Here is a 25,987-nt window from a genome sequence, read left to right on the forward strand (position 1 = left end):
CAGTAGTGATTAAAGTTATTGTCTAAAGTAAGTGGCTTTAACATAAAATACATAATGGAGATTTGTTCTGCTTAGTAAATATACAGTGCTTCATTGCACGCTGTTACCTCATCGTGGCTAGAGTAACAGTGCGTAATGCCGCTTATGAGTGCGCAATTAAAGCCTCCTTAGCGAGGAAAAGTAGCGGAAAGTTCAAAGGGTAGCATGCGTCGATTTTTATCTATATATTACTATCGCTATAAAAATACTTTGTGCTAACGCGCATAGGAAGTGAGATATTATTAAAATGCAAAAGTGTAAAATCCCAAATTAATAATATCTACAGTTAATTTTAACGGTAGTTAGACACACTTTAAATTCCATCTATATCAGAATGTTAAAATAGAAAGATATGTCTGTCACGTAAAATGCGATTAAGATAGATTGACATCTTTAAGAAACCGGATTTTTATCATCCAATACGAGACTAAAACAACTAAAAAAATGTGCAACAAAAAATGTAAAATCATCGAGGACATACACATATATAGTCATGTCACATCGAAAAATCTCCTGTCATTAATATTCACGTGTTATTACAATTCGCGTGTGTATAAAAAAACCATTGCAATTCCGGATTTTATATATATATATATATATATAAAATGAAAGCATAAGTAAAAGCAATAATCATGAATCTAGCCGTATCGTAACAGAACTTACGCGTCGACTTCGTCTACGACTTTTACCGGTTTCTTCTTTACCTTGCTCGAAAAATATGCAACGTGAGAAGCGCAGAAACGTAATGCACAACATCTCGATCATCGCGCGCCTTTTTTCTTTTACGAAGCCTCAGACCAGACATTGTGCTTACAGAAGGAAGGGGGATTACGGTCGCGCCAGACTGACCGACGACGAGGACGCACGGTCGTGCATGAATTATTCAAGAGCTTCTCGAAACAGGCATCCGCGCACGATCGCGGCGATCGATGGGCCCCGAGATTCGGGGTCTCACGAGCTGTCATCTTTCAGAATTTCTTCTCGCGAAGAAAAAGAGATATCACGTTGCATGCGTCCAGTTAAAACAATTTCTTTCTAAACTGCAAAAATGTAGATTACGAATGTAATTACGAATGTATAATTATATCGCTATGCACACCAAGAATTTCAACGAAAAACTGACATAAATTTTTATTACATTCTTTTCGATTAACTTCCATAAACGTCATGCAATGATATTACATAATACGATTCTCACAATATTGGATATAATTAAAAAGCGACAAAATGAAGACTGCATGTAAAAATTTTAATAAAAAAATATAAGCTATGACTGTTATATTAATCGATAAATATAAACAAATATTCAAGTATTTGTCCAAGATGCAGAAATAATTTAACAGACAATGTACTTTTTAATTAGAAAAAGTTGAAAATATTTTATCCCCTGCTAATGACCTTTTTATGAGATGTATATTGTTGCTCGAGTTATTTTCGTTACTCCACACTTGTGATATCTCAACGGGAGGTAAATTTAACTGAAGCGGATTAAAATAGAGAACGAGATATCGGGATGCGTATGCGTAATTACTACAATCATCGTTATTATCCTATCCGTACCCGGCATAAAAGGAACAGTAATGAACGGTATCTTAAAGTCGCAAACATTGAGTCACTTGTTTAAGCTTTCCTGCCTTAGGTACCGCTTCCATTACGAAATCCCGGATGCTCTCCATGAAAATATGCAAAACCGATGAACGGGCACGAATTACTTTTACAGCCCATCGTGCAATTTTATTTGATGCGACTTTTCGAACCGTTAATATCTATTTCGTTCTTCATAAAAAACTCTATAGAAAAAACCTAAAATGGTTCATCGTAATGCGATTAAATTTTCACATATCACGCTGTATAATTTAATATAATAAAATTAATATATTTTAGCAAAATTATATTTAATTAACTCCAGAGTGAGAATACGCTGGAAATAAAACCGCCAAAGATAAAAGATAAGATTTAACAAACAATTTTGCGGCAGTGAATTAAATCAGATAACGCGATAAATTTTGACAATGATTCATCAGCAGCAGAATAGTGCAAATATTCGTAAAAGGATCTCTACGTGGTTCACTGAAAATCACCCACTCGACAATATACATATAGACGAACGTCCATCTTCGTATCGTACAAATTGAAGCGTCGATCACTCTGTTCTCCCATCACTGTCTATATGCTGTTCTCTCAAACAGATTTTCCTTCTCGTGTCGGCCTACACGCGAAGAGTGTGTGCGCGTAAATGACCAGATGCAATGAGCCAATGTAAACGACGGTATATAAGATGCATAAGAATTATTGCACTTTCTTACAACTGCGGATATTTCTTTATCAATTTAAACGTTTGTAATAAAAATGTCTTCAAAATTATTCTTATATATTATATTTTTAAGATCAAACTTTCAACTTCGTAACAAATCGATAAGATCCAAATTGAAAATTTTTTTTAAAAAAGTATTTAATTGTAGCTTAAAAATAGGCTTGTTTAACTTGCTATTTGCAATGTTATAATTTCAGTTTGTCGAAAATAAACGGTCAGTAACCAGTTCTCATAAAATATCGATCATTTTTTATACTTTCTAAATTATTTTGAAAAATTTCCTTTTTTTATCAATTAAATAAATTTACTAAAATCTTCAAACAGATATGCTCGCTTCGTCATAAATATAATTCCATATACTCTCAAGAGTATTTTCGTGTGAAACTCTTTACGAACTTCGGCCAAGAACAATCGACTGATGTCGTAAGACAGAAACCAATTAGTAAGTTTCGGAGCGTGATCCAATCTCAAATTACACAAGACCGCATTGTTCACGCTTGCCCGAAATGCTTGACTGAAATATGGTTCAGGGTTACGTATCTCGTACGAAACTCTTGAAAAACTCAGTAAATTGATAAACATTATAAAGAATGACGTTTTTTGCAAAAAAAAAAAAAATATGTATGCATTAACGTGAAAAATCTTTGTCGCGTAATATTACTTTCGTGTATACTTATCGTGTAATTCGCTAATAACGATACTGAATTTCGCTAAAAATAACGCTAATAACGATACTGAATTTCGAAAGCCATCATATAATATCGACACTGCATGGAGAAAGTATACATGGTTAAAAACAGAATAAGAAATACAGACGAGAAATAATGTGTATTATTTTCCGTATTTATTTCTCTTGAAAAACTATTAGAACTCGCAAAACTGTAATAAGTGGCATTTATATAGTGTATGCGGCATTGTCCGCGTTAGTAAGAGAAAATACATGTATATCCGGCTATTATCCTCACGAGTCTCGTGACTCTTTGTTAGTGAAATTTACGAACGACCAAGAATCCCGTTCAAGGTAGACCGCCTTGGTCGGCTTCGGGCCTCGAGAGCGGGTCGTCAGAGATTCTTACGAGCCCCAGCTTCTCTCTCCGCTCGGAGTGTGTGATATTTAAGGTGCATACAAACGTCTTAAAACGATCGGCGGAGCGTTAACTCGCTTTTTAGCAATTCGATATCGTTAACGCGTGTTAACAAGCGTGGAACTCGATACATACGTATTGCATTGTAACTGGCGCGCGTGGTATATTGAAACCGCAAACACTACGTAATTGGAGATAATGCCTTAAAGGCAACGGGGGTATTGCGATCTCTGCGACTGTGTAATAATTGCACGACCGCGGCGTACACGTCCGTTCGACTAGCCTGGCGAGCGCCATCAGGTGACGCAGAAAATTAGGGGCATCAATCCGCTCGAGGAGATCGTAGGCTGACGGTAAACACCGGACGTCCCTCTCTTTTTCTTATGACGAGCGATCGAAGTTTTCCTCGTGGCGAAGGCGAGGAGGCGTGCAGAAAATTATGGAGATTCGCCGGACGTAGATAGAGCAACGTCCACCCCGTGACGGATACTAATGAGTTTGCGGTCGCGGGCTCTAAATCTATGGTAGGTCACACGGAACGTGAAAGTACATCGTAAACCGTGGTGTTGTGTTGTCGTCGAGACGTCGTGAAACAAACTGCATTCCGGGTGAAAATATATTTCGTTTGCTACCAAATTTATGGCTATCCAAATGTATGAGAATCGAAAACGCGTGCATAATGTATGTTAATTTACTTGCTCTAGATTAGAATCTATTGTTCCGTTACTTCAAATATGGAACACTAAGAGGCGTATTACCAAAATTAAACTATTTAAATTGATAAACCAAAGCTCTTGATAACATCGAAGAAACAATATATCTTTAATTATTCCCGAGAGAATATTAGAAAAATATTAATCGTACGACTCTACGTAAGCATAAATCCATTCTCATTTTGTATAAAATTCTCGCGTGCATGTATTTAATTTTTTATTTAAAATAATTAAAAATAAAGCATTACAATGCTTTTTATTCTTGTAAATAATTGTAAAATAAATGCGTGAATTTTGCATACAAGTTGAAATAATATTCGTTTCAGATCATGCGGATAGATAATTGCTAAAGAGATATTAACAATGGCATTAATTCTTGATCAGATAGCCCAATATTTAAAAAAAAAGTGTAAAAAGGAATGTTTAAAAGAAACATCCACACAGAGCATCGATCATTTTCTTATCGCTACTAAATCTTAAAAATTGTACTAACCAAATGAATGGCGCTAGATCCGCCCATGCGACTCAAGTCATCGTACTACAGTTCTAAAATAAGCGTCGTCCGTGATTGGAGATCGCAATTAACGATAATTGCGCTATTGGCTATGTAGTACCTACTAAACGCTTCTGCTTCGTCTAAGACGAAGAGGGCTGAACTTAATTGCAATTATAAATCTAGATCAGTACTACGATGTCAGTTTAATTACTTTGGAACTGTTTACATTCTGTAATTGACACGTTTGCACATGTTGTTTGCCGAAGATAACGAATTTAACGGAATATCTTGATGGATGCTTCTGATCGAAGCATCCATTCTTTGTTAGAATCAAATTTAGATTAAATAGATTAAATAGATAATTTATATATATCGTTGACATGCGAAAATATAAGAGCTGAACAAATGTTTTGCAGAACGTTCTTTTCCAACTTTCGATAGTTAATCATACACATATTTCGCGATACATGTAGGAAAAATAATTTTAAGTAACATTATGACGCCTTTATATGTTAAGCTTAAGGTATATAAAATATCATGACATTACAAGATTTTGTTCTTTCAATGGATTATGTATAAATGTGCATTAATAAACGATAGGTCTGTACAACAAACGGTTAGACAATGGAATTTTAAAGTTTTCATTACGGATCCTCTTAATACTTAATGGTTTCGTTGCATTGCGCTCAAGTCAACATTTCTCCCTGGCAGTACACGACTTCGCGTCGGCAGCCTGAACTTTAGCCAGACTAAAGGTCGTGTATCGGATACATGCCCTGCTGAAATGCCTTGCGAGCAATCTAGCCAAAAATAGCGAGCGGCCAATAGCGTTCTGCCAGAAGCAAGAATTGAGGGTACTATATTACGATATTGATTGCCTATATACAAATCGACTTTTCCATATGGAGACAGAATAAGCAAAAAGCACATATCAATTCGTGATATATCGCCATAATCAATAGATACTTTATCAAAAACTGAAAGCAATCGTGAATTCTTCGGCAGCGCAAAATAGATTGTGCAAGATGTTAATAAAAAAATATTATTTTAATATAATGATAAAAATTACTGTACATCAAAGTTGACTGATGATCACAAATTTGTTGGTAAATATAGATTGTTTTCTTAATAAAAATAGTAAAGGAGATCATCGTCTATCACGGTTCTCTATATTTCAACATTGATACCAAACTTCAAATGAAAATTTTATCAAAGTGAGATTCACATTTAGAGAGTTAACGGAAAAATAGCATTTCTATTATCTATAATATTTACTTCCGTGAGACTTGCCGCTTCTATTTTCGATCTATTGAAATAAACTATTATTTTTATCGAAGAAACTTTCCCCTTAATTGTTCAAACAATCTACCGTTGTAATTTCATCCATTTATCCTGAGATGAGATTTGTAGGAATTACGTGCTTTCCGTCTGTTCTGTTATTCATTTATGTGAAAAATCGGATTCTCAACGATTCGAAGTCTCGTCCGTAGCAATATCCGCGATTAAAAACTCCGTGACGATCGTGACCCTCGTTAGAGCTGGGGTATCTTAATATCCGCTTGCGACGGGAGGGTTTTTTTTTTTCTTTCCTCTTTCCATCCACGAAGCAACGTCCGATTACGTCTCCCGCGTAACTTTACGATCCGCGCATGAAGCGAGATGTTACGCAAACGCGCCGTAGAAAGTCGGACGATTAAGAGCGAAGCCTTCTCCTCGCGGCGGCCGCCCGGAGTAGGAGAGTGAATCCGGAGTTCCGTGGGGATTTCCCGCGCGTACAACGTTAATTCATTTACGCACAAGTGCGGCGCATATTGAAGACGCGTCCCGGATGCGGGAAATTCGCGCAGGAGGCATCGGCGCTTTCCTTTAATTGTGTAAAACAAGTTGGATCGGGCGAGTTAGAGAAAGAGAAAGAGGAAGCGAAGACGCGCTTCCACCAGGAAAGGCTGGAACTCATTTTTGTCGTTGATTAAATAACGCCCCGCCGCGCTCACGTGTTATTTCCTGTTGAGCCAACGCGATTCCGGAAGCGCGATCAATCGTGAATTCGCGATACTTGCGCGCGAATAAGTGCCTTTCGCCGGGAAGAGATCGCCGATCGTTGACGCCGTAAAAGTGATTCATAAAAAGTTCATTATACTTATCGTCCTCATCTTACGACTTTGGTTTAAAGTCTAGAATAAAGATTTTATATTTATGGTACTATAATATAAAGCATTAATATTAATATTTTAATATTAATACTTTATTATATATATATACTTTATTATATACTTTATTATATATTAATCTTTACGGTTAAGATAGCTTGTAATAGAATTAACTATATATCTTCCTAGATAATTTAATTTTGGATTAATTTATGACCCGGTTTGCACCGGGTACTAAAAAAAATTGTTGTAGACTCATCAAGTTGCTCCCCTCCATGGAAATCTTTAGTAAAAGGCGAAAGATTTATGAGTGTATTGAAGGAAAACCAGAGTATCAAACCGAATTTTACTTACGAGAAACTGTCTAGCCGAATGGACCCCTCTCGGCCACATTTACAACTAACACAGCATCCAATCCCTTACAGTCCTTACATGTGTATACGCATAGGCTTTTAAAATAAGTTTTCGATCAAAAGCAAATATTCTTGTTTAATAAAATTTAAAACAAAGAGAAAAACATGTTGCTGAAGTTTTTCTGTACATTTGTTTATTAATTAATTATTATTATTATTAATAATTATTAATTATTAAATATTAATTATTATTTATTAATTATTATTTATTCCTTCATTAATATTTTTTTTTAGTTTATATATTTTTACTATAAACATGTATCAATACACAATTGCATTATTATTATACGACTGCATTAAATTTCAATATTGTATATAGAAAATTTTATTGTATGAGAAAATAATGTATATCAGTAATGTAGAAATAACGAACTCCCTTGCATGTGTTTAAACAAAACGTTTTAAAGATAACATCGCGGAGACATGCATAAAATAAACTAATTTCAGATTAGGTATCCATTCGCATAGCGATAAAACCAGCGCCGATCGTTGCAGCATCTCGATACCTGTCTCCAAGAACATAAACACAGCGAGACCCGGCGCAGCCTGGCTAACGCAATAAAAGCGCTTGGCGCATCTCGAATATCCAATGATAAAATTCCAACCTTCGTTCACGTGAGATCGTCTTGGATTCGCGAGAAAGCTTATTATAAGAAAATAATCGAAGAAAATTCGAAATATCCCGTGCGATTCTCGCAAAAGAAGAATTCCGTAAGAGGAATTTGATCAGATCGACGATCATGGAAGCCGGCCAAATGCAGCCAATCTCACTGCCAATGGTCGATAAAGCGAGAACAAATTATTTTCTAAGTACAAATTGCTACTGGTCTACAGACCGCTAGTCCAGCAAGCCACGTCGTTATCCTTATCGCGACTTATTAACCCGCATCCGTGTTGAATTCCGCTTTATTTTGCGCTTTTCGAGCCGCCGGAGCAACTATGCGCTGACAAACGAGAAAATCAGCCGAGAACATTCCGCGCGCGAGATGAGAGCTCGAAGACTCCACTGATCTCGACACGCTTAATGATACGGCCTTATGATTCGATCTTATCGACATTGAAACTGGGTATATGTACATACACGTATCCGTTTATACAGGGTGTCCCGAACTTGCCGGGAAGGTTTGAAAATGAGAGCCAGATTGCTGCAGAGACCACGACATTGTAAAAATAATGTATAATTTAAAATGTATTTATAAAATACATTTTTATATGTATCTTATTTATCATATTAATATTTTTATATTATTATTTTAATAAAGTGTACTACGCGTGTATTAACACAAACTCTTATGTTTCTTGCTTTATCGAATCCATATCGTTCGGCAAAAAAAAAACACAATATTTTTGCATAAAAAACTAATAACCACTTGTGTAAACTTACCTCTTACAGCTTCTCGCAGTGTCAGTCTCGTCGTCAGCTGGTGCTCCTGCTCCCGAATCCTGAAAAATGACAATTCTTCTATACTATGAGATAAGCATGTACTAGGAGATAAGCGCACGATAACGAACTAAATTTATACCTTGGAACTCTCATTAAAGGTTTCTTTTTCAAAGATTGGAGTTCCAAGATCAAATCACAATATTCGTTGATTCTTCGAGTTTTACAATCCAAGAAATGACTAATTAACAAGGCGGAACTTTTTGCCTGCTTCCTCTTTTCACTTTCGGTCAATTTCTGCTACGAACAAAAACCGCCAAACAAACGGCATTAATAATTTGCGGTGAAAGCGCCAACAAAGGATCGTTACCGCGGGGAATTACGTCAATACCAGATCTACGACAGGGAAATACGGATAAGCCTTTATTCGTCCCCCTTGACGATAATTGAGGCATCGTGACAACCACGGTGAACGGAACGTTGGAAAATACAGTCGTGTACTTGAAGACAATGCTGTGTTTGTGAGCTACCGAATAAAATTGCTGCCGCAAACGTTCAATTCGAAAGTTTATTGTAGCCATTTGACGAATCTTTGTCGACAGTCCAAACAACTCTACCCTGGACGACTAACAAAAGATAAAAACAGAGACCATCCGCTTCCGGAAATTTAAACTTTGAATTACAATATGATAAAATTGTTATAAAACAAATTTCACCTTGCATTTTCCAATTAATTTTCTTTAACTATAAAAAAATATTAAATTAAATAGCAATATTCCATTTCCAGAATTTCGATATAATTAATAAAGTTTCTGATAAATCTTATCAATGATAGAATTCTTCATATATATTTCCAAAAAATTCTGATTAAGTGTAAAAAAATATTAATTCGAGAATATGGAGAATCAATTCTAATTCAATCAGATTCAATTTAAAAGTTCTAATGGAACTTTCAAAACTATCCATCAGAATTCTTAAGAAAATGCCAGAAAAGAAATTTTTTTTCATTAAAACTTATATAAATTTTCCATTCGAAAAGTAGAAAATTGTTTGGAATTCTTTAATTCCTCGTTTTATTGCTTCGAGTACCAAGAATAATTTATTATTGAGTTTAAAGTGACTACACTAATAAGTATAAGTCATAAAATATTTCAAGTAAGTATAATATAATAATTTATAGTTATATAATTATAGTACGTCAAACTTAACAACACCATACAAATAGGAACTCTTAAACGTTATAAGTATTCAAATTAATAATTAATAATGTACACTTTGATAAATGTGCATAATCTGAAATGCCATTTTACACACGTTTATACGATGTGCATAAAAGTGATAATCCTACTTATTGACACAAAGTTAGTGTATCAAAGTGGAATTTATAGTCCTGTTTCATATTCGTTCCCGTATATAATATAGTGAGACATTTCCACGCGTCGTTTAGCCGCACATAGGCTTCCGCGCGCGTGTCACAGAGTGGTGGTTCTTTTATTAATAAAGTGCATCGTAAATATCAAGGATACGAGCGCGAATCCCCACGCTGGCGCACGATCACGCAGAAAACGAACCCTCAAAATCAATAGGCGACCGTGCAGCTCAAGGCTACCCCTCTCCTGATACGCTAAAAAAAAATGCAACTGGCCCCTTCGTGGTAAGTGCACTTCGCTATATGCAAAGCGATAGGGCGACCCCTTTCTAGGCTCTTGAAACTCAAAGATACTCAACAACAAAGTAAATCGTCCTCGAAAGCATTTTTTGGCACGTGTAAATACAGGATCGAGCTAAAAATTGCACTTCAATCGTTTAGAATCGGCGTGCCAATAAGAAAAAAATTGTGTTGCGTTTAGTGAGTTGTTTTGGATATTAACCAAAAGATTTTTAAAACTTTTGAAGATATTATAAACGTTATAAAAGCCTCTTTATTTAAAAACTATATATCGTTCCTTTTAAAACATTTTATATTATTATTTCACTCTATTTTCCATTTTCTGTACAGGCATATGCAATATAAATAAAGTAACATGAATTACATTTTAAAAAATTTCACTATATTCCAAAGCTTTCAAACAAAGACTTTAATCATTCGAGACTTTTTAGAGGTTACAGAGAGTTTCAAGTACTTAAAACTTTCAAATTTTTTTTATAGAATCTTCAAGAATCTTCGGTTTCAAATATTCGAAGTATTTTGAATCTTTACATAATCAAATTATTTAAAAACTTCAAAAGAAAGATTTGAACGCCTATATATAACTATATTTGACGTGCAGAGTAAATAAAATAAAATGTATCAATATTGTTCTTCAATGATAAATATATTAAGAATATAGATTTTATAATAAGAAACTAAGAATATAAACGCATTGAGATTTGAATATTGAGATTTTTTTAAAATACCTATCAGCCCCATATTTTAAAGCACTTCTCCGATGAGAGTATGCAAAAGACAACATCCTGCAATTATCCTTGAAGAAGATAGTTTACAACATACTACTGCGGTCGTTAAGAAAATTGATCGTGCGAGCGCATAAAACAACGTTCGCTATTAACAGCAGCGCGCAGTACAATTTTCCTATCCTGCCTTAGCGCTGCGGCTTAAAATAGAACCTTTCATTTGCTGAAAAGAAGATTGCGCCTGACCGAGCCGCGAGGAGAGAAAGAGGTACGGCGAGAGGAGCAAGGAGTAGCGAGCAGAGTCTCTGCAGCTTTTTAATTGTGGATTTCAAGGCGAACTGAATGCACTGCGCGACGCACATGTAAAAAATAAATTCGCTACCGTCACTATATAATATAAAAGCCTTTTAATAACCGATTCTTTATTTTAAATTAGCAGAGAAATATCCATCAATCTACGAACTACGATAAAAATAAGTTGTCAATATTATCTCAAATCAAAATAGCCAATACTTTCGCGGCAATTCTTAGATTTTGAAAATAAATGAACCATTTTGACGTTTTACGTGCCAGCATTTAAAAAATGTTATCCAGATGTCTAAGAGCCTTGGGAAATATACGTCCGCGTGAAATAATCACGGGAAAAAAGGATTTGCTGCAACAGCAAATCTATTTGTTAAATATGAGACAACTAACATTTTTTGCTGCGAGAGCTAATTAATTTTGCAATAATAGCAAAACCTTTTGTTGTAATAGCAAAAAGTTTTGCTGAACTTTGCTATTGCAACAAAAGATTTTGTTATTATTGCAAATACTTTTTTTTCCATGAATTTAAAGTACGATTTCAAGACGTAAGTAAGCATTGCATTATAACACATCTTTTCAACACATTACTAAACACACTTCCCACTCTCTCATCTTCACTTTTACTTCACAATAAACAAGGAACACAGTCCCAGATACCCTCGACCTACTATATGTATACAGGGTATCCTGAAAATAATGGTACTAATGTTCACTTTTAGTCTTTTCTTCGTGAAGAGAGTACATATATATATATACATATATGTCGACCAAAATCAACAATTCCAACATTCCGGACAGAGATAAACTCATAAATTTTTAATGCCAGTTACGTGCAACCAATTCTTAATCCTATTATGAAGATATAAAACGTGTGACACGCGAATCTTTATCACGGAAGCGTATATAATTAAGTGCACGAAAACACGTGCCACGCACGAGAGAGATGTTCGGAATTCTATTTCGGGTTGTATAATTGCACGAGGAAGTGCGGACTGGCGAAATGCGGATACGAGATTCGATCGCGTACGACAACGTTGTTCGAATCGTCTCACATGAATTATCTTGCGTTTCTCCCGTCGTTTGTACATATTGGCTACCGTGGACGATGCACGCCCATAAACAGAAATTAATCGACTATATATACATATGTGCGCGATTGATTTCTCACCACGTATTAATTTGATTCCGCATTTTATGAATTTTATCGAAAAAGTCATAATAATCTATAATTGATTTTGATAACGATAACAATTGCCGTAGAATTTATGATAAAATAATTGCAATGGCAATCGCTAATATTATGTTGTCTGTCCAAATGTGATAATAATGAATGTCGCGCATATATTACATATTTAGAACGCTAATTTTGATTGCGCATTTATTTCCTTCTAACGTTATAACTATTAAATGTAGACAAATATAAAAAACGCAATAGCACGATATTATTAATGAACACAATTTATTATTCATTTGATATATAGTTGTCTATTTGAAGAATAATCGATTCGATAATCTAATCAACGCGACAAAATAATTAACGAAGCTGTTTTCGCAGCTTTAATCAATCTTTTGCTGTTTTAAAATGTGACGCAACCTCGTGAATTTCTTTTTACAACATCTAACTCGAACACCGTGCGCAATAATAAACCGAAAATTATTGAACACATGTATCACATTTTTTGCAGCAATCATTTATGTCCTGCTGCCGTTTGAATAGTAGTTATTAAATTAACATTGCAATATGTAGAAATACACGGAATTCAAGTTTTTTTATAAGTTAATTGGTCGATGCGTTACGAAGAACTTTAATTAGGTACGCTCTGCATTGCACACACATTATTTCAATCTCATTAAATCAATAATAAAAACCAGAATGAAAATAGAAGTTTAAAAGAATATAGAGTAGAAATCATTTTAACTTATACTTTCTACAGAGTGTTCCGAAATTCTTATTTATCGAGATGTATATTTAATGCTTTATAAAAAAAATAGATACGTATTTATATGGCAAATATGCGGTACTATCATAAAATAAAAGTTTATTTAATAAAAATATATTAATTCGCGTTTTATATATTCTAGAAGTCAAAGAAGATTTCAAACGTGTGATTTGAATCATCACAATGTCGACTTTTCTTATCGAAATTTACGTATGCATCAGCATGTGCATAAATCTTGATAATCCTATCTGCGGCTTTTTTAGCGTCGCACGCTCAGCGCGTCTCCTTTTCAGCCTGATAAAGTTGACGCGTAGCTGAGCTAGAAAAATTCACTCCGGTGTCCATATATACGTGGTTATGCCAATTGACCGAAATAACTCAGTGACATTGCCACCCACACCGTATTAAGAAAATATAGCTCAAAACGTAACTGAATAATGCATAAAGTATAAACGCGTTATAAAGCGTTTTTAGGCGTTTTTAATTTTCGCTCTTTAATAAAGTTTATATCGCATTATTCGCCATAATTATGTATTTGAAAATACGTAACGACGATAAAAGAACAAAGATATATATACTCTCTTCAACGTGAAATAGAAAGTATTTTCAGGTTCTGTAACGCAATTTCGAACAATGTAAGTGAAGTGCGCATAGATTAGTGTTACAATGGCTTTGTGTCAATCCATCTTAATGCTTAATTACACCACTGCTCAATTAACGACACAAAAACAGCAAGTACGGCTTGTATGCGATAAACAATGCGTAACAGTCACGCATGAGAATTTGTGCAAGGCGGTAAAGACATATAATTAAGTAAATTAGGTATAGTACCATTTCACATATATCGTTTAACTATAAATATTGATTTTTAAAAATGTTTCAAAAATTTTATCAATTCTCTAAACGCTCACGAAATAAGTTCCAACAAAAGTTCTAATGTAAATGCTTTCATAAATTACTTACGAAACTGTAGTTACGCGAACAAATTTGTATACTTTAGAAAAGATAATATTATTTTATTATTATTTCCTGTTTTAATCTTAATATATCAGCGATTATTTTAAAAGCCCTATTAACCTTCTTTTATATATATATATATAAACTTTGATATAAATGCAATTACGTTTATAGAATTTATATAAATGAGGAAATGAGGTATACTACGTTAACTGAATTAATTATTGCAAATTTGTCACCGAGAATAGGTCAATAGCTTCCATTCGATTGAATTAAAATATACGAGGACTGCGCAGAACATCCCGATCAATATGCAATGCAAAATGTTAGAAACCAATTTTGAATCCAATTTTTGTGTTTTACCTCGTATCGTAATTAATACGTGATAACTTTGTGCCTTAGCGTGCTCATATAGGTATACAAAAATAAAAATGCGCATATCCATAATTTCGTACGCCATTAATGTGACTTTCCCTACTCGATACACAGATTTGCGTGTTGTTGTATGCCGTTATCGTAAATCTTGATTATCCTCGAAGAAAAGCATGTGATTAATTCGGCTAACGGCCGTTGTTCACCTCAATTATCTCTACAAAAGTTGTACTTATCTCTACGATCCGTTTTTTTTTTCTAATCAAAATCTAATTTGCCTCGTCACGAATTTGAGCGTGACAAATTCTCATTTTAACAAAATTCGCCTGATATCTTACTAAAATAAAAAAATTACTTAAAACTGAATGTAATTGTTTCTATAAAAGCAAAAGTAAAAGTAAGTAATATAATTCCGAAAATATTATGAAATTCGTATTTCAATTATTTCAAGCAATTCTAAAGGCAAGGAAAAAGTTATCTGTTTACATTATTTTAACAATAATAGAGTACGTCATATCGTGTAATTTAGGATTTCATTCAAGGATAAATTCTTTGATAAATATAGAAGAAACTTTTTTCTTAGTAAAAATAATCGATGAGTTTTCCAAGTTATCAGCTTTTCGCAAGAGTAAATATAGATAATATCAAGAACAAAGCACATCTGTGTGTAAATATAGATATAAGACACTAAAGACACATATGAACAAAGCACTTTATTTCTCATTTACTTTCAAGTAAACTTCGACTGAATTAATTTAAATTGAATTTTCATTATATAACATTGAGAATTAAGAAATTTTGTAAAGAGAGATCCCTAATCGCATTTTATAAGGAAAAATAGACTTCAAGATAGAATCTATTAATAAAAAATGAGTTATATAATAATGCACGATGTTAAAATACATGCCGGATATTAGTCTGGCTCTACTCATTTATACGTAGTTATGCTAAAGATCTGAAATATTGTAATTTCTGACTCGACTTATTTGCCATAACGATCGCGGAAATCACTAACGCACGAGGTGCACTAGCGTGATTCCAAACTCGTGGGACAATCGGAGAAATCGCCGGGCTCCGCCGGCATAAAGTCTTACTTTTGCTGTAACTTTGTCTCGCAATTGCGTGACGCGTTCGCCACACGCGACTCTTCGTCCACGACGACGAGGTCGCCGATCGTCGCCCCGGAGGATGCTGGACCAGGGCGAGGGTGGCTGGGGTGGCGACGGCGGCGGCAGGCCGTAGTGTAGAGGAGCTTTTTGCTTCAGCACAATCATGTCTCGTGTTAAAATCGACAAAAGTTCCCTCACATGTGGTGACGTACTTTCGCGGAGCAGAAACTTTTCTCACGCCAGATAAAATTCGTCAAACAGACCGCGATAACGCCGATAACGAATCGGACACTCGTATCGCGATCGATTAATCCTCGGATATGAACGACTTCGCACTGGTAATCGGAAGTTTAATTAAGTATATAATCAAGTATATTACATAAAATATTGTTAAAATATATATTAATCATTTCAATTTGCAATTATTACCGTCCTGGTATTATTTTTCAACATATTCGCGTGAGGAATGTGTGGATGTTCGCAATGTTAATAGCCGAGAGTCAAATTATATCAAATTTTGACACTAGAGAATAACGCCCGTCAATAATGCTCGAAAATCTCGAAATAATAAAAAAAAAACAAGGCACGTTACAGGCAAATTAAATCAATTCAATCCCTTTAATTCTCTTTCACAATGAATTCTATCATGTTCAACTTCTTTAATTATTTCTCTTGACCAATCGTATTAATTACAATTTGGCATTCGGCTGAATGCCCGAATATACTTTATGTATATCGCCTGACCTAAACCAGCCACCCCTCAACCAGATCCTCACGTTATCGCGAGTGGTTCGCGCTTCTTTCAGTCTTGTAGCGAGAACACGAGAAGACAGGGCACACGGAATATTTATTAGCCACGCGAGCTGCCGTCGTACCGAGTGACGGCGAACTGACTGAATCCGTCGACATCGCGCCGAGGAGGGCTGCGAGAAAAAGAGAGAGAAAGAAAGAGAGAGAGAGAGAGAGAGAGAGAGAGAGAGAGAGAGAGAGAAAGAGAACGTCCCCATCTCGCTCGCTGACGCTTCGGGTCGAGTCGGGTCAGCAGCACCTCCGCGACGCGATCGTCACCCCCTTGGAGCGCAGGACACGAACGAAAGGTCGCGCCTACGAAGGTAGCCGTATCCGAAGGGCGAGATGCGAGATGATGTCAAGAGCGTGAGGGGAGAGCATTTGTGAAAAAAAAAAAACGAATGAAAGCTCGAGTGCCAGAGTCAGGCGAATCTTCGTATTCAATTATCTCGAGTGTCTATTGACGTTCGCAGCAGCTGAATCTTTGCCAAATAAGTTTATTACTGAATCCGGTCACTCGCTTTGTTCTACGCTGGTGCACGAAGACTACATGCCATACATGAAGTTATTTAACCCGAGAATGGACGCCTGTAATTTTTACACCCCACTATCGGAAAAATAAAGCTCACGTTACAGTAATTTTAATGTGCTTCTTTCATTTTTTTTTTTTAATATTTTTGTTCCTCCTTACTTTTTTCAGAAAATGAGTAAATACATACTTATACATATTGTCCACAAATACTAATAAATTATAGAACAATCAAAAATATGCAATACGTAATTAATAACAATGATTTTTAATTGGGGTGTAAAAATCACTCCAAGTGACAATATATGCAATAACAAAAATCAGAGACGTCTGTTCCCGGGTTAATCTTGAATATATACTTTTATATTTTACCTTTAAATTACTTTGAAAAAAAAATGTTATATTAAAAATGCAAAACTAATATTTAAAATTTTTTTAATTTGGTTCTAGTTGTAAATTTCGTTGAGAAATGAAGTATAATTTCTTCTTAATTATATCCAATGTTGAAAAGTGAAAAACTATTCGTTGAAAAATACAATCGAATGTGTAATCAAGCGTGAAGCTGTCGGAAAGGCCATCAACGTTTTGCGCACATGGAGTAAATTATTGCAGCATATCAGATGATTGATACCTAACACTATACCATCATTAATTCCGTTACATTTTATTATTAAAATTATATATTCATACATTTTTACATCTAAAATTTTACATCTTTATAATTTTATTCATGATATTATTGCAATTGGAATATTAAATCTTTGCAATTGTACGATATAATTCAACGACCGATAAGTCCGATAACGAATCAGCCACTCGATAGATCATCAGCTGCAATGACTTTGACGAAAAACAGTTTCACATTTGTCCGTCATTATTGCGCGATTTCACTGTTCCAGGAAAGGGAATCGCCAAATTATCTCAATCATATCATCTATACTGTTATCGGTGCAACGGAAGGGCTTAATCACTCGTCAGCCACTCGTGCGCACAAAAGAAAAGAAAAAGAACGACTCGCGTCCTTCCACTTTCATCTGGTTGCAGAACTCGTCTCGTCTCGATATCGAGAAAGTGCCCCGCACTATGCGAACATCAATAAATACTCCGGATCGTCGACAATTGAAACGCGGAGCCGCCTTCAACCGCGTGAGAGAACCCTTCTATCGACGAACGATCGTGTGAACGGAAAGCGAAAGCACGAAGCGGGGAGGGAAACAAAAAGCCGTGTAACAACACAATCTCCTCGCGGGACGCGGATTCGCGAGCGATCGCGGTCGCGTCGCGGCGCCTCCGCCGCGTATATCGAGGACGAGCGCGGCGGAGCGCCGTGGAATTCCGAGTGAGCGAGCGAGCGGGTGATCTGCCTACCCATCTACCTACGTTTGTTTACCCTACCGCGAGTCCCTTTGTTTCGGCGCGACCGCGATTCGCGGCCGCGGGTCGTGTCTCGCGGACGTCGACGGGTCAAGGGGAACCCTCGGAATTCTCTCTCTCGATTCCCTTTTTCGCGCGCGCGGCTGTCAGTGCAGCGCCAAATAAGGCAGCCGGCCGAGCCGAGCGGAGCCGAGCGGAGCGCGGAGCTGAGGCCAGGCGAAGCCGCGTCGCGCGCGGAGCCGAGAGAGCGCCGAGTCGCTCCGGAGTCGCTCCGGAGTCGCTCGCGATATAACTATGATCAGCGATTACTTGGCCCTCGATAAATTGACATCCGACGGCGCGCGCCGCGCCGGCGGCCACCGCGCGAGGACACGTACGTGAGCGCGCGCGACGAGGAGGAGGAAACGCGCGAGAGGAAACTCACCGAACTCTGCGGGGAACTGGACACGCTCGGGGAACGCTGCACTGTGACCAACGCCATGGTGATGCGGCACCGTCGTCGCCGTCGCCCCGTCCCGGCCTCGCGACGCGGCAGAAACGCTCGCTCGACACTGTACTCGCGCGCGCACGTACGATCGCGCCGTCAGGAGCGCGAAAAACCCGTCATTTTTCGCGCACCTTTGACGGTATCACGCACGCGGCGGCCATGTTCGATACAGTCGACGGTAGCGCACCGCGCACGCTCGCGCCGAGCCGCCGAGGCCGAGATCTCCCTTCGTCACACTCGCCCCCCCTCCCCCACCCTCAACCAGCGTCGCTCGCCGGTCTCGCCAGCCGGCCGAACCGTCGCCCGCGAAACCGCTTTTATCGCGCGCTGCCCGATGACGTCACGTTTCCGAGTTTCGAGTTTCCCGGCGCACGCAATGCGATCTCGCGGGACTCACGCGCGCTCTGATATTCCCCTCCCCTCCCTGAATTTTTTTTCTCTTGGTTCACTGATAAGTAATTATAATTGTTGCTCACGTAATTTCTACTATTTAACGACCGTCGATAACGAATACAAATTTTTGTTTCGAAGTTTTGAAACATATATATGTATATTTTCGTGTTTTCAAATTCAGGGTTGCGCCTAAATTTAATGATTTTACATTTACATGGATTATTTATGGTTTATATTTTTCACGCGAACCTTTTTCATGTAGATAATACAAAATCAATGTAAATTATTACGTGAATAATTGATTAATTAAATTTGATTCTTTTTAACTGTATTTTTGCAAAAGTCCTACAAAAATAAAAAAGAATAGCTTTAAATTAGATTACAGATTAGATGCATTCCAATTTTAATTTATATTTATTAACTGTACAGTGTATGAAAGATATGCTAATATAGTAACATTATTATTTATATGGTAAACAACAAAAAGCAATATTACTTATTGTTAGTTAGTTCACGGTTGCAATAATATGCAATGTTTAGTTTTTTCACAAGTATAAGAACAGGATCTTCAAAACTATTGTTAATTTTTCCTAGCGACTTAAAAATTGTGTCAAAACTAAATAATAGTAACTGAAAAAAAAACTGCAAATAAAATATAAATTTAAGATATTTTTGATGAAATATATAAATGTTGGATGATTCATAGAGACTCACTGTTTATACATGACACGTTAAATATAATTCATACGTCACATTGTATACCTGCAGATGTAAATTATATTATTTTATGTGTAAACACCCAACTTGACTATGTGATGCGTAGCACGGTAGGTACGTTACCCATTAGAAATATTTGCAGATATATAGCTACGTAGTTCAATATCCATGTTTTCTGCACATAGAGGCGCCAGTGGACGGATTCCACTCAAACTACCACTAGACCACGACCACACTGCCGCGTAAAACGTAAGCGTAAGAAAATCGATCAATCCCAATCAAGTATTTTCCCCTACTGGGGTTACGGTCAGCACAATACTTGATTGGGATTGGTCGATTTTCTTACGCTTACGTTTTACGTCCTTATGCGATTTTATGTGTGAAGGCCTTAACAAAGATTATAATTTGGGTTATATTTTGAGTCTTTATGTTATAAGCTCGCAGTCATTTTAATTACTAAGTGTTCTTTTATTCTTATTATATCTTAAAATAAATTACATTGTAAAATATATGAATAAATCATTTCATTTTTAAATGATTTTTTGTTTTAGTTTTCATGTATAAAACAATATTCATATGAATACGACATACACGAAATATTAATCTGATGTTAATTCAACATGTTATACGTAGTTATTATTTTTTTTACATGTCGGCCATGTCGCCTAGTTTGTACACATCGCACGCGTGATACGTATCGAACGTGTGTATTTGCGTCGTAGCTCGATCGTTGCAAAATAATGTGCATTTCCTGGAGCAAAGTGTAAATAGAATTTAGAATTTTAAAAAGTACCATTATCGATCGCGTATCACGCACGCGTACTTCGCGCTCTTCGCAGTTCGCATTCGCGTTTGTCGAAAAGCGTATCAGTCAAACGAGTTCGAGTTCGCTGCGAAAATGTCGAAGATATTTACGCCGACGAATCAAATAAGGCTGACGAACGTAGCCGTTGTTCGTATGAAGAAGGCTGGCAAGCGATACGAGATCGCGTGCTACAAGAACAAAGTCTTATCTTGGAGAAACAAGCAGTAAGTTCTCTCGTACCGAGATGTGTCCGTTTAACCTAAGAAATTTACGGTTTCCTATATATTTACATTAAGTACGTCGAATGTACCACTGTTAAATCTCCTCGACACGTGTGAGATTTCAACCGTTTACCAATACGTTAATTTTTTAAATGGTTGAATGTTTATATCTTCAGAAACTTTACATGTTTTAGTTAGCGTCCAAAGGACGTATGTCATGTAGTTTATTTTTAGTTTATTATTATTCAGAACATTCTTTTTATTACCTGTATAACGTAGAGTTAAATACGTGTCATTTATTTCTTTTGGAAATGTATTTCAGGGAGAAGGACATTGACGAAGTGCTGCAGACGCACACAATATTTACCAATGTGTCGAAGGGTCAGGTGGCGAAAAAGGAAGAGCTCGTGAAAGCTTTCGAAACCGAAGATCAGACTGAAATCTGCAAGCAGATCCTCGCTAAAGGCGAGCTTCAAGTTTCCGATAAAGAGAGGCATCTGGCATTGGAGTCCATGTTCAAAGACATTGCCACGACTGTCGCCAGCAAGTGTATAAATCCAGAGACCAAGCACCCGTATCCGGTCACCATGATCGAGAATGCCATGAAGGAGGAGATACATTTTTCTGTCAAACCTAATCGAAATGCCAAGCAGCAAGCATTGGACGTTATCTCGCAGCTGAAAGAGGTGATGCCCTTGGAACGTGTCCAAATGAGGCTTAGGATTGTCATTCCGGAGAAAGAGGCCAGAAAATTGAAGGATAAAGTCGTTAAGCTCACGACTAAGGTGGAAACGGAGGAATGGGAGGGTGGATCATTAACGATAATCTGCTTAATCGATCCAGGCCAATACAGGGAAATCGATGAATTAATACGATCAGAAACGAAGGGCACCGCTTTAATGGAATTGGTTAACTTGAATGAGGTTGCCGAAGGAGAAGAACTCTTAACATAAATCGCAAATGGAGCTGTTGTATCACCAGAACGTCTTGTTCCCTGGAGAGAGATTCGTGTTTATTAATTCTAATTTATATTTTAAGTATATGTTAACAACTTTGTTACATCTTCATCATTGCTAATAAAGCAATTAGCATTTGTATTTACAAGTTTCATTTAATTATCTACACGCGTGTCATACAACAGTTATCTTTATCACTCCTAATGAGAACTGCAATACACGCTTCTTATTAAGATTGTAATTAAGAATTGCACACTCTTTCCGTTAAACTAATTTTATTTCGTTTAAAAATTGCAACTGTAGATACGTAACGGAATACATATCCATTCCAAAAGTGTATATGTCTACTTGATGAACGTCAAGTACATAGAGAAACATTTGATAACAAATAATGGCAACCCTATTAGAACGCTTAGTTACTCTATATTTATATTTGTAACTGCTGCACTATATGTACGTGTATTGTGTGTTTGTATAATTATTTATATATTTATGTTAGTGTGCAAAAAGTCAATGCTCTACAAAAATTTGTAAATCAGTCCGTTCACTTCTCCTCCGTCACTTCCGCTCGCGGAATATAAATATTTTCCGTACGTTGATCACATTTGGCCGCGATACGTGATACCGTTAGAAGGAAGTCTGATAATCTATTTAAATACATTTGTGCCTCTTTATCTAGAGCGCCGTCTCGTACTAATGTCGTGATGCTCCTCTCGGCGCGTCTGCATACCGTTCGCGCGACGTGCAGGGAAGCGCAAGCTTTTCCGCCGCCCTAGTATCAAAACATCAGATAGGATTAGTGTTAACAGAAGTAAAGATACATGTATACACGTACACAAAAGTATCTAGATAATTACCGGAATGATATAATCCTCGGGCGGAGGAAGCTGATTCGCGTATTCGAGAATCCACTCTTCCAGATCTTTGGTGTGTTTGCTTTCGAAGGACCTGGTCTTCCCAGGCACGGACTTCGATATGGCGTGGCTCAGGTCGACCAAGATCATTTGTACCCTCTTGAGCTTGTCGACGTACGGATGCTCGACCTTCCCGTCGCAGGCAAACTCTCTCGCCAGTCCTATGTAAGAGGACAGCTCGTCGGTCGCTCCGAGAGCGTTGAAGATCATGTCGTCCTTCGGCTTTGTGTCCCCGGCGTCCGTGATGGTTAATCCGGAGTCGCCGTCTCGCGAAAACACCGCCACCTCAGCCACGTTCGACGTTGTCTTGCCGCTGCAAGGATGTCGTTGTCAGTAAACCAACAATTACATGTTATCTCAATGTGATAGGTCTCCTGTGTAACGCACACAGTGCACCGAATCTGTTTGCTATCCAATTACAACGTAATATACTTTACGTTGGAAAGTCCAGGTTTGAACTCTGGCTAGGATAATTTTGCAGTAAATTCTTTACAGTGATTTCAAAAAAGATGCTTATATATATATATATATATATATATATATATATATATATATGTACTAGCATCAAAAGTTACATTGATTGACAAGAACCAAAACCTATATAGTCGAAATATCGTGACAATTATAATTAATAAAGACAGCCAGTTAGGTCGAATAGAAAATCTTTATTCCCAGCAAACATCAAGTAACAGCAAACTTATGTGCGAGTTACAATTTCGTACTCAACAATGTAAATGCAATACAAAAACACATGTGTCATTGTTTGTTGAGTAAGAAATTGTAACTTGCATGTAAGTTTACTGTTACTTGACGTTTGTCGAGTTGTAACGTACATTCCTCCGCGCGGTGCACTTTGAGGTTACCAGAGGCATTTAAACGCGTACTTGTGTCTCAAGGATATACACTGCACCCCGCTTTTGTACACGACAGAGGACTTCCTCCACAGGCCCCTGAACAATTCCATCGCGCGTGTGGCTCGCGGTTTAATCGATCCAATTAACGTAATTTCACGTCCAGCCCCTCGACCGTCGATCGCTAGTCGCTAGTGAGACCGGCGCGAAATCAGCGAGCTAGGAAAAGAACGTTCGTAGATATACAGTCCCGAATGTAGGCCCTACACTGTAGGGACAGATTCCACGTGCGCGAAATCGTATAATAATCGGCGCGAGGCGCGAGGATGAGAAAATAGGAGTAATAAGGAGTATTATCGCGTGAGCGAGGATCGCAATATTTCTGACTTGACGACTCTCGCGCGTTCTCTAGAATCTCTCGATGGGGGTCCACGGCGATTCAAGGTATCACGTGTCGGAAGCATATATGTCATTGACTCCGAGGATAAATATACCGCTGGCTCGATATGACGCGAATTGTAAAATCCGCGCCGCAGCAGACGTTTAAAAACGTCCGAGAGAAAGGGTCGTTCTGAGGTTTGTTCTTTGTAAATACAATACACAAGTCCAGTCTCTGTCGCTGCACTCTACGTTCTACTTCTTGCACTTAAAACAGAATAGGTATATACGATTAGACGCTGGAGAGAAAAAGAGAGAAATACAAACAGCTCGGTTATAGAGAACAAACATTAGGCTTGTTCTTTTTAGCTAAATTTCTCGCACAGTTCATCTTTTCTGTTTTTCTCTTCAACGTCAAAAAGAAAAAGAGAAGTTTAGCTAAAAAGGACAGGCCTATTATTTCATATTTTCTCTGCACTCGAAATGAAACAAACATGTGACTGGACGCGTTGGAGAGAAAAGGAGGAAAGACAAAAAGTAACAGATTTCTATACTGCTGCTAGATTTCCGAGTTCGGGGCTGTGACACCTTACAACAAAATGACAGCGTACACATAAAAAATCAGCATACACATATAGCCACACTACAGCAAAACAGCTGTATAAACGAGGTCAAATATATACTGCTTTATAGGACATATATATTTATAATTTGTTATCATACCGTACATATTTCAATAAATTCTCCAAAAAACGTATTTTGTCTTCTTTTCTCTTTATCTTCTGCCTCAATGTTTTAATCATCCTCAACATTTGCTTCTGCCGTAGGGTCTTTTCCTGTTTCCTCAAACGTATAAGCGAACTGTCCATGATTTTTCTTGGCTTTCGCATGGTCATCTTGATGGTATCAGCAGCGGCACTTGTACCGGCAGGTTTTGTACTCGGCGATGGAATGGAAGTACAAAATGTCGAGTCATTTTCTTTCGGTTTCAGTATACTTTTCCACGCAACTACAGGCGCGGTCGCAGCAGATGTAGGAACAGGAGTAGGGTCAAACTCAGTCGCAGAAGTAGTTTCAGAGTTAATCAAAGACGTAGTACCAGACTTAATTGAACGAATACTGCCAGGCTTAATCTTAGAAGTAACGACAGCAGCAGAAACGGGAGCAGCGACGGGAGGAGAATCCTTAAAAAATACTGAAGGCACAGCAAGAATTTTTAACCGCACGCCGCTGCAGCCTGGTCTGTCCATAAAATCTGTAGTTAAGAAGTGAGCGCTGCAGATTCTGTGATGTTTCGTTGGTTTAAAATTCTCTCTTCCGATGGCGTTGACCCACAATTTCAAAATATCTGGACGATTCAACGGAAATCTGAAATATTTACAATTTCTAATTAAAATATAACCTTGATATATTGTGAAACTCAAATATTTATTTCAAATACGTGCATTCGTCTTACCTAAATAAATGAAAACCATTCATCGTGGTCTTTTTGCATTTCGGAACGCAACAACAGCCTGGCATCTTCCCACAACTTTTACAATTGCAACTTGACAATTGTAAATATTGGGTATCAACACGCCGGGTGTCACATACGCACCGACACACGCCCGCCGGCTATCACATACGCACTGACACGCGCGCACCGCCGTTATTTTATTGTAAAACGTCATGGCCAAACCCGGAAATCCGACCATTTACAGCTTTTTTTGTAGTAATTTCAAGTGCAGAGAGTACAGCGCGGTGCAAGGCGCCGAGGAACAAACTCGAAGATTGCTCCGGCCTCCGAACGTCGCTGCTCCGAACAGCCCGAACGCCGGTCGCCGATCCAGCTCGATTCGACTGATCTCGATCCGTCGAGTATCGATAGATTGACAGCGCGGCACTGTTTACAAGAATTGTTGTGG

At 37.4% G+C, this 25,987-nt stretch overlaps 3 protein-coding genes, 1 long non-coding RNA gene and 1 other non-coding gene across 6 annotated transcripts in view; 2 read left to right on the top strand and 3 right to left on the bottom strand.

The window, feature by feature from the left end:
* Ssh (Protein phosphatase Slingshot) overlaps positions 1 to 19,028 on the bottom strand; it is a 113,769-nt gene extending 94,741 nt beyond the window's left edge. The window contains exons 1-2 of one of the 2 annotated variants that reach the window (XM_071772679.1): positions 18,786 to 19,028; positions 8,595 to 8,653 (exon numbers count right to left, since the gene is read on the bottom strand). In XM_071772679.1, the coding sequence (XP_071628780.1) occupies positions 8,595 to 8,653; positions 18,786 to 18,842 (116 nt within the window). In that variant the 5' untranslated portion in view covers positions 18,843 to 19,028. Of the gene's footprint in view, positions 1 to 8,594; positions 8,654 to 15,654; positions 15,945 to 18,785 lie in introns of those variants that run through there. The other variant, XM_071772678.1, reaches the window with a different exon arrangement.
* LOC139810841 (U5 spliceosomal RNA) lies at positions 7,012 to 7,132 on the bottom strand. The gene has a single exon (XR_011731496.1). It is a non-coding gene; the product is annotated as a U5 spliceosomal RNA (small nuclear RNA).
* Positions 19,029 to 20,627: 1,599 nt separating the features above from the next.
* On the top strand, positions 20,628 to 22,081 carry Sbds (SBDS ribosome maturation factor). Its single transcript, XM_071773678.1, has 2 exons — positions 20,628 to 20,987; positions 21,307 to 22,081. The coding sequence occupies exons 1-2, from the start codon at positions 20,857 to 20,859 to the stop codon at positions 21,935 to 21,937; spliced, it is 762 nt and encodes a 253-aa protein (XP_071629779.1). The 5' UTR covers positions 20,628 to 20,856; the 3' UTR covers positions 21,938 to 22,081.
* A 117-nt stretch (positions 22,082 to 22,198) lies between these two features.
* On the bottom strand, positions 22,199 to 25,965 carry LOC139810261 (uncharacterized). The gene is made up of 4 exons (XM_071773674.1): positions 25,540 to 25,965; positions 24,807 to 25,451; positions 22,798 to 23,167; positions 22,199 to 22,712 (listed from the first exon to the last, which is right to left on the bottom strand). The coding sequence occupies exons 1-4, from the start codon at positions 25,602 to 25,604 to the stop codon at positions 22,485 to 22,487; spliced, it is 1,308 nt and encodes a 435-aa protein (XP_071629775.1). The 5' UTR covers positions 25,605 to 25,965; the 3' UTR covers positions 22,199 to 22,484.
* On the top strand, positions 24,145 to 24,840 carry LOC139810266 (uncharacterized). The gene is made up of 2 exons (XR_011731272.1): positions 24,145 to 24,281; positions 24,647 to 24,840. It is a non-coding gene; the product is annotated as an uncharacterized lncRNA (long non-coding RNA).
* Positions 25,966 to 25,987: the final 22 nt, after the last annotated feature.

Source organism: Temnothorax longispinosus, chromosome 3 (assembly GCF_030848805.1).
Source record: "Temnothorax longispinosus isolate EJ_2023e chromosome 3, Tlon_JGU_v1, whole genome shotgun sequence".
NCBI lineage: Eukaryota > Metazoa > Arthropoda > Insecta > Hymenoptera > Formicidae > Temnothorax > Temnothorax longispinosus.